The 9,711-nt window shown below is 35.9% G+C and overlaps 1 protein-coding gene across 1 annotated transcript; it reads right to left on the bottom strand.

Moving 5' to 3' along the window:
- Window positions 1–5,778: 5,778 nt before the first annotated feature.
- Window positions 5,779–9,177, bottom strand: LOC127792644 (uncharacterized). The gene is made up of 3 exons (XM_052323240.1): window positions 8,986–9,177; window positions 7,686–8,899; window positions 5,779–6,066 (listed from the first exon to the last, which is right to left on the bottom strand). Exons 2-3 carry the CDS (start codon window positions 8,873–8,875, stop codon window positions 5,952–5,954), a joined length of 1,305 nt encoding a protein of 434 aa, XP_052179200.1. The 5' UTR covers window positions 8,876–8,899; window positions 8,986–9,177; the 3' UTR covers window positions 5,779–5,951.
- Between the last annotated feature and the right edge of the window lie 534 nt (window positions 9,178–9,711).

The following is a 9,711-nucleotide window of genomic DNA, read 5'->3' as shown; positions in this document are numbered from 1 at the left end:
CTCGAGTGCTTCTTTGTCTCTCATTCAACACATTAAAACAAACAATGTTGTTGTCAGCTACGTACTTCTCCCCAACCATGGAAATGGTGTTTGAATATTTATTTATGATGATATTTATATAAAAATGTAATTAAAATTGTTATAAATAAGCATTAAAATAATATTTTAGAAAGTTAAATTACCTTTATATCCTCCTTTAATTTGTATAATTACATTGACTTTAGAATTCTTCTTGCTTGCAAAGTCTCACACCATTTGTTGGAGAAGAGTTCATGTGAGATAAAAGGATTCATATTCTTCCTTTTAGTCAATAATTTGTTGGTATACTTTTAGGGTAATTAATTCCAACCATTGCCTTAAGTAAGGTAAATGTTTTTGTTTTTTTTTTTTCCATAAGCCATATACATTTATTATATTTTATTTTTAATCTTAAAATTAATTCTTATTCATTAGTAATAAATATATTATATTTTAAAAAATTTCATCAACCAACATAAATGTTTTGACTTTAAAAAATTAATGTGTCCAAAAAAATAAGCCCAAGGCCAAGAGAAAACAGCCCAAAGGAGGAGGAGTGCTAGAAAAGAGTAATCCCGAAAAACTCTCTAAATTATAATTCCTCAAAAATACGTCAGCTCATCTTTAAAATCTGTATCTAGAGATCAAAAGCAAAGAACCTCAGAAAATGCAAATGCTTCTCCACCCGTTAGTCTCAACCTTTATAAGTGGTGAGTTATCCCTTTGATCAAGATACACAATAACTTTTATCTAAATTACTTAAATATTTTTCTATTTTGAGTCTAAGATTGACTTAAACATTACAAGACATTATGCAGTTTTGTATTTTATAGGTCTCTCGAAGATTAGAGGGTCAAGATGAACACTCACGATTATAAATTTACTATTGTATTTCAACAACAAAAATAATACACAATTATTACACCTTAACCGTTAAATTAATTTGTTCTGAAATAAAAAGTTTTTTATAAAATAAATTATATTGTTTTATTGTTGATTAATGTAAGAAAACAATAAGATTAGTATATAGAACCAAAAAATTAGATTTGACTTTGTAGAACCAAGAAGGAGAAGAATTTTAATCTAGATTTGATTTTTTGCTAGATATTCTTAATCTAGACATCCAAATTTGTAGTTTACTAAAAGACTTTTTGAGGACAAGAGGAGTCAGGGTGTTACATCATGGAAAAGGTCATATTTGAAATAAAAAAGAGTTGGACAGAGTTAACACATTTGTGTCTATTGACACAAATATGAATATTTTGAGGAAGATGACATGATGATAGGTCAAATCAATTATCATGTGACATAACACCACATGATATATATGCTGCATTAATATTATCATTTCTATCATACTTGCCTATTTGACAAAGTAACAGTTGGCCGGGGGCTATCCTTACAGTAGTTTTGGCTGCGATAACTAACAGGACCAGTGTTCTAAAAATCGGGCTAGGCGCCCGCTAGCCGCCCTGAAATTGCCCTAGTCGGGCCTCCTAGGCGTCGGCCCGAGTAATCAGCCGACTTGGACGCCTAGTCGGCCAGCGCGCCTAGGGCTTTTTTTAGTTTAAATATCAGTTTTTAGGGCTTTTTTTTGCTAAATCATAAATCAAACGATTCAAACTTGTTAGCGTCTCCCCCTCTTCACTCTCTTCTCACCTCAACGTCGCCAAGCTTCATCGGCCCGCCAGTAGCTCACCGTCGTCGCTGCATCCAGCTCCATCCTCGTCGCCAAGTTTCATCATCACCGCCTCTTCTCCGTCGCGTCCTCCTCTTCCTCGTTGCCTCAGCATCGTCGCCTCCGCCCTCGTCCTCGCCGTCGAGCTCCATCTCCGCCGCGGCAAGGTCCATATCCATCCACTCGTAACCCCTCTCTCTCTCTATTTTGCGTTTGCTGCGTTGCTGATTTCGTTTTTATGTTTTTTATTTTTTATTTTATTTCATTTTTCTTTTCTATTTATATATAATTATTAGATTTATATTTAATTTTTATTATTAATTATATATATTCTTTAATATTTCCAAAAAATTTGCTACTTGCTTATAGAGTTATAGTATATTACTATATTGATGTTTTTATTATTGATTATATTTCTGTTTTTATTATATTGTAAAACATAAATTATTTTGCTATTTGATTATCTTAATTTGAATCATTTGATTATTTTACAGCCATGAATCATGATATGTTATTGTTATTTTGAACACTAAGTGAGGTTATTCGTTATATATAGGTTTCTATTGCAACTTTCTTCAATTAAATTAAAAATGTCGGATGGGACTCGAAGTACAGAAGCATCGTCTGATGCAGCTTCGATTTTTAAAAGGAAATCCAATGATATTGGATGGGAGTATGAAATGTTAATTGATCCGAAAAATATGAATAAAGTTAAATGTAAGTTGTGTGGTAAAATTATGTCTGGCAGAGTTTACAGAATAAAAGAACACATAGGTCATATTTCCGGAAATATTTCTGCATGTCCAAAATCTTCTTCGGATGATCAAGCTAAATGCAAGAATGCTATTGCCGAGGCAGAGAGTAAGAAGAAGAAGAATAAGAAGAAGGAGGAAGATTTGATGAGATCTTCTGTTAATATTTCTGAAGGGGGATGATGAAGATGAATTGAAAGAGTTAGGTAGCAAAAAAACGCCTCATACTCTTGGCCCTATGGATAAGTTTGCAACTTCCATCAATCCTGAAACTTATTTGACGAAAAGGCAACAAAATATCAATGAAGCACTCTTCAAAGAAAGAACACATACTGTTCGTGAGTATTGTGCTAGATGGGTGTATGAAGCTGGTATTCCTTTCAATGCGATAGATCATGATAGTTTCAAATTGTTTGTTGAGGCGGTTGGTCAATTTGGCCCGGGCTTCAAACCTCCTAGTCAATACCAGTTGAGAGAACCGTTGTTAAAGGGAGAAGTGGATAGAACTAAAGAATTACTAAAGAAGCATGAAGAAGAGTGGGCACAAAATGGATGCTCCATTATGACAGATGCTTGGACAAACAGAAAAAGGAGGAGCATCTTGAACCTATGTGTTAATTCTAATGTAGGTACTGTTTTTTTGTCTGCTAAAGAGTCTTCAGACGAAGCACATACAAGCGAACTCATTTTTGAATATGTGGACAAGTGCATTGAGCAAGTTAGCCCACAAAATGTCATCCAAGTAGTAACAGACAATGCTGCCAACAATATGAGAGCAGCAAAATTATTGAAATTAAAGAGACCAAATATCTTTTAGACATCATGTGCTACTCACATTATCAATTTGATGCTTGAAAGTATTGGAAAACTACCGAAGTTTAAAAAAGTCATTGATCAGGCCAAGAGTTTGACGATCTTCATTTATGCACACCATAAGACATTGTCCTTAATGAGATCATTTACAAAGAAGAGGGATATTGTGAGACCGAGAGTTACTAGATTCGCTTCTTCTTTCCTTACTTTGCAAAGTTTGATGGAGAAAAAAGCTCAAATGAGAACAATGTTTACTAGCTCTGAATGAGATGAGTGCAAATGGTCAAAGACTGTTAAAGGGAAAGCAACATATGCTACTGTGATGAGCATTACTTTTTAGAATGGTGTGAATTTATGCCTCAAGGTTTTTGCTCCTTTGGTGAAGGTATTTCGAATTGTTGATGCAGATAAAAAGCCTTCTATGAGCTTTTTATATGGAGAGCTTAAGCATGCAAAGGAAGCTATTAAGGAGGCCCTAAATAATATTGAGAAGAACTATCAGCCTATTATTGAGATTATTAAAACAAGGGTAAAAGATAGACTAGATAGTCCACTACATTTTGCGGCTTACCTTTTGAATCCTTATTACTTTTTTAAGGATATGGGTATAAAACTTGATCATGAAATCATGGATGGATTTTTTAACTGTGTGGAGATGTTTTATGATGCCAATGGTGAATTGCAAGGTCATGTTATAAATATTGAGTTGCCAAAATATACTCATAAAGAAGGAACTTTTAGAAAATCATGGGCAACTCAAGAGTGTGCAGAAACTGATGACAATTATAATCCAAGTATAAAATTTATTTAATCATTTTCTTAACTTCTATTGTGTATAAGTTTATTTACTTTATACTTGTTTGACCTATGTAGTTAAATGATGGATAACTTATAAAAATCACACTCCAAACTTGCAACGAATGGCGATAAGGATCCTTTCATTAACTAGTAGTTCGTCTGGTTGTAAAAGAAATTGGAGCACTTTTGAAGGGGTTAGTGTATACTTTAAAACGTTTTTAATACTTTAATTTCATTATTCCTATCATTTAAAGACTTAAAGTAATATTACTTTTATTTTATTTATGTAGATACATACGAAGAAAAGAAATAGACTGGATGTGCATTGATTGAACAATCTTGTCTATGTCCAATTTAATGCAAAATTGATGAACAAGCAAAATAGAGAGAAGGAAAGGAATGCTGATGTATTATTTGCTAGTGATGTCAGCAATGCACAAGGATGGATTGTTGAAGGAGGAGATGATGAAGAAATTGATCCTAGTACGGGGCTTACTTGGGAAGTGGTTGGTGAAACATCTGGAGCAGACGAGATGCTACAACCTCGAAGAAGTTCTAAGATGAGAGAGCTTCATGAAGATGATTTCCAATAAGAAGAAGAAGAAGAAGAAGAAGAGCAAGAGCTCAATGAATTTAATTTTGAATCTGATGAAGATCATGTATTAGAAGAATATGGAGAGGAAGAAGTCTAATTAGATAGTTAGATACTTAAATTCTTCAAGTATGGTTTATGTTACATTATTGTTGCTTTTATCTTATTGAACCTAAAACTGATCTACAACAATTTGTTTTCTCATGCTTAATTCTATATTTCACTTGTCATTCCATTATTGTTATATTTTTGATTTATGTTGCATTATTAATGCTTTTTAACTTTGATTAAATTGAAAATAACATCAAATTACATCACAAAATTTAAAAAACAAAAAAAAAATAACAATTTTTCTAAGCCCCGCCTAGGCTCCCTAGGCCTGGCGCCCGACTAGCGCCTAGGGCCTTTTAGAACACTGAACAAGACACTAATTACAAGAGTTAAATAGCTATTTGGACACTCATTTACAACTCCAAATCAAACCAAATCAAACCAAACCTTACCGTACCATGTAGAGCACAAGCTCCCAGTAGTTTTTGCTTGGGAGCCTCCCATGTCTCACATGCTACTCTGCTTCAACTCTAAATATGATTTCCTTTTCCATATTACACACAACATAGCCCTAGCAATGGAGTGGTGTACCACGCAGAGATAACATAGGCATGCCTGGATAGGCTGCATGGCAAGCCACCAATTGGCTGGCCGGCGTTCTCTGGGTTCCATACAATGCTTCGGAATTATCTTATGGTCTCTAGTTCATTCTAAGTAAAATCAAGAGTCCAGGTAACTGAAAGAAATGACCTCAGGAAACTAACTCTTGCTTTGTCAGTCTACACATGGGCTCAAGTATGAATCGAGTCTGCCTAGTCTGATGGGCTCAGTCGAGGTCCAATTTAATGTAACATTATTCCACTCATCTGGATCAAAAGGAAAATGCTATTAGTACACCCATTTTGTACATCTTGGGCTACAAAATGGGATATTATGACAAAAAACCCCTCATGAGGCGCGTGAGGCGCATGGAGAGGCGCAAGGTATTTTGGTCATAATATCTCTTGTGTAGTCCAAGATGTACAAAAATGGTGTACATGTAGCATGATCCAGATCAAAAAACTAGAAAAATGAAATGAAAGAGATGAATAAAGTATATTTGCTGAAGATGATTTCCGCATGCAAGAGCTCCCTCGTGTACAATAAATCCACAACCGAAAATGTCCCGTATGTTAGGAGTAAAAGCTAAAAAACCCAAATATACAATAAATCCAATAATACGAACATAAAGAAACAAATTTACCAACTTCTACCGAGGCTCCCAATCCTTGAGCTTCTTACTTCCTTTGGGTTTTGCTATAGGTGCATTCATTCCTGCCATTTTCGCATTGTACTTGGCCCGAAGAGGATCATTGTATGTCCACCTGCATTATAATAAATTTCAAAAAATGTTCGAACAGAAATAACAGATACATCATAACCAGCTAAACAGGAGACCTTAGATTAAACAAGATCTCAAAATTACAACTACACAGCATCTGATGAACAAGGAAATCCTAAGAGATGACAGAATGACCATTTTGAAACTGCTGCAACAAATTTTTTTTTTACACTATACAGGTCTTAGACAAAGTATCTGCTTCACAAGCTATATAGACTTGCCTCTCAAACACCAAAACATGAAATTATCCACCAAATTAATGATAATGACCACAATCATGATGATAATAACCAGAATCAGTGCATGCAAGTGAAAATAGGCTCACATACCAAGAACAGTCCAATTCTGCCTTTCTAGAATCTAAGTAAGAAAAAAAAATAAAAATTAACCAACCATATATCTGTAGGTTACCAATTCAAGCCCATAACAGACAAGAGTTTGAATACAAGTGCACAACATGACCGGCCATAAGCTACCTCACTGATATATATATATTCAAGCACCCAACAAATCAGCAAGGCCTCAACTGTTTCCTTATTTAACCTCTACTTGTGAAATTTCTTACATAGCTATAAGACCATATTAGGGAACCTGGTCTAGTGCTGCCTAAAATTAAAATTTTTGTGGTCATTCTTGGAAATAGACGTTAGCATTAAGGTTTATAAGGAGGAAAAAGTCTACAAGTTTCTAGATGGAGAAGTATGACTTAGGGCTAGATTTCTTGAAGGATTTTGCCGCAGGGTTTTTAGTGAGTATGTGGTGGAAGTCTTAACCTCTATTTTACGCTTGATGACAAATAGTTTAGGAGCTGAAATTATGGCTGCTTTACTGCAACCAGTAGTAATCTGAAAACAATTCTTTGCTTTATCATTTGACAGAAGAAGCAGCAACAGTGAAAAACCAGGGGCTTACCTTTGCAAAGACCAACCAACTGAACATGACATAATACCAAATTCACAGACCTTTATCTTATCAGAGGGTTTAATCCTGTCAATTGATTGCAGCTATTTCTAGCCATCTCAGAATGCACTAACTCAGTAACCTTATTTTTGGTCAATTGATTGCAGCTATTTCTAGCCATCTCAGAATGCACTAACTCAGTAACCTTATTTTTGGTGCAGCCAGATTTTCTTGCACCATGTTCTGAGATCTGCTAATCCAAGTGGACCAATTGGTTCATCAAGTAATTTTTGTTTCTTTTACTATAAACGTGTTTATAAACCATTCACTACACATAAATTCTTGGACCTGAGCTTCCATATAATCGTTTCTTAAGTCAAATTCTCCTCTTATATAAATTCACTGATAGCCAGAATCACAATCTTATTCAAAACTTTTGAGGGTAACATTCAAACAAAAAGTTGAGAAAAAAGAGGTAAAGTTTCCGAACATGTGGAACCACACAAGTACTAGAGATGACGGAACCAACCATTGTAAAAACAAAGTGCCAAACTACTAACTACCCTTAATCCTAGAAAGCAAATGAATTCATAAAACATGCATATAGTTCAAGAATAGTTACCTGATAAGAAACTATTGACAATCAAATAATAATGATAAACAGCAAAGAGAACATGGTAGTAGCACGGAAATTATACTTACGGATTGTTCCAATCAGTTGTGTCCTCGTTAACAAGATGGGTCCATTTCGTCCTTCCACTACGACCAAAGTGCTTGACCTGCATGACTTTGGGTAATATGGTCTTATCCATCTTATCCTCACCAGTTGGAGAAGAGAAATCGCGTCTGTAGATCTCAGCCGACCCAGCAGTTCCAGCATGGTCATCAGCATCTGACTGAAAGAAAGCACCTTTATGGTAGTATTTCTGCATGAACCTCCATTTCTGCTTGGACGGAGCAGCAGGTTTCGGATTCTTCCTCTCCCACTCCCTCCTCTCTTCCTCGGTCATGTTTCTGACCTTCTCAATCTCCTCCTTCTCCTTCAACATTGCCTCTCGGTCCTCCCTATCCCTCTTTATCCTTGCAATCTCTCTGACCTTCCAAGCTTCGTATTCCTCTGCTTCATTTACTTCATCATCAGTGTCTACATCAGCAGCATTAGCCTCCAATTCCAAGTTCTTTTGAATTACTTCATCCTTGCGCACCTCCTCAACCACTATTTGCTTTGTCTCGGTCTTTCTTTCTTCCAAACGCTTCTTCACTAATTCCTCAAGGGCTCTCTCTTCTGCCTCCAGCCTCTCACGCTCAGCTATGGTGTCTCTTTCCGATTTTGGGACAAAAACAGGCTTGATCAGTGCTGGACCCGTCTGTTCATCCTCCGAGTCAGTCTCGTATTCAGACTCCTCTTCCTCCTCTTCCTCTACTTCGTCCTCTTCCTCTTCTTCTGGAAGAAGTGCAGCTTCTTCCTGCTGTCTCTGAAGCAACTTCTCCCTAATTCTCCTCCTCCTTTCCTCCAAGGCATCTTCATCCTCTTCCTCTAAATGTAAACGTTCTTGTCTTTTGTTTTCCTCCTCGATCGTTGAAACAATCTCTGCTTGTCGAATGCGCCTATGATCAGCTCGTATTTCTTCACGATTATCTATCCTACTCTCAGCCAAACGACGCAACCTAGGATCATCACGTCTCGTGATGTCTGAATCTTCCTGCCGAGGGAAAGCTTTCTCCAGGGCAACTGCTCTAGACATCCTAATATCCCCATCTTCATCGGCATCATCTGCCCACTCAGGAGCTTTACCAGGCCAATATCTTTTAACTTTCGTTTGCCCAATTTTACCTCTAAGTTTATCCCTAATAGTAATAACAGTATCGCTGACACCTGCTGTTACAGACATTTTTACAAGATCCTCGAGGGCTGCCTAATGAAAAAAAAGGAAGAAGCTCATCCACAACAGGATATATAAACCAGCAGCAGCTGGATCAATGTTTTGCTCGTACACCTTACCTCGAGTGTTTTTCCCCAAAAGTTGAAACAAAATTCAAGAAGACAGAGGCAACTCCCCCCTTGGGTGTTCGGCCGAATAACTTCTGTGACAGAGAACCGGAGAGAGGGCGAGCGCCGGAGAGAGAGCCGGACGGCGAGGGCGAGGAGACTGGCGGAGGCGGTGCTTTAGGGCTGAGCAGATGGGAAGCCATTCTCCTCGGTAGGACTGCTATTTTAAGCTGATATTTTCGTTAATTAAAAAATATTTTTCGTTAATTTTTATTCTTTTTAAACAAACAAACAATAACAGAGTGGACTGACTGAATATGTAAGGTTCACGCCAGCCATATCTGCCCTATTGTATTATTAATAATTTATTTTAAAATTTTTATTTACTACAACAATATTCCTTATTATATTCTTTATTTCACTCTTATTTTATTTATTTATTAATAAATTTTAATTCTATTTATTTTAACCTACACAAATCAATAATCAAATATATAAAATAATTAGATATACACATACAAAATCAATAATTAAATATACAAAATAATCAAATATATGCACATACAAAATTAAGCAAATCAATAACCAAATACACAATATAATTGATTCAATACAAAAATAAGTAAATTTTTTTTCTAAAATCACAAACCCAGTGCTAGATCTACTCATCGCTAAAAAAGATGTTGCCTTTGCCAAATTTGGTAGTCGTAGCCCTAATTTCTTCTTCCACCGCGCCTA

This window comes from Diospyros lotus, chromosome 1, assembly GCF_014633365.1.
Source record: "Diospyros lotus cultivar Yz01 chromosome 1, ASM1463336v1, whole genome shotgun sequence".
NCBI lineage: Eukaryota > Viridiplantae > Streptophyta > Magnoliopsida > Ericales > Ebenaceae > Diospyros > Diospyros lotus.
The sequence above is the reverse complement of the archived record's forward strand: the minus strand, read 5'-3'. Positions and strand labels throughout refer to the sequence as shown.

Coding starts and splice junctions, on each gene's coding strand:
- LOC127792644 (XM_052323240.1), bottom strand. CDS start 8,875: ATGTCTGTAACAGCAGGTGTCAGCGATACTGTTATTACTATTAGGGAT. Junction 6,067..7,685: donor ACAACTGATTGGAACAATCC/GTAAGTATAATT, acceptor ATTATAATGCAG/GTGGACATACAATGATCCTC.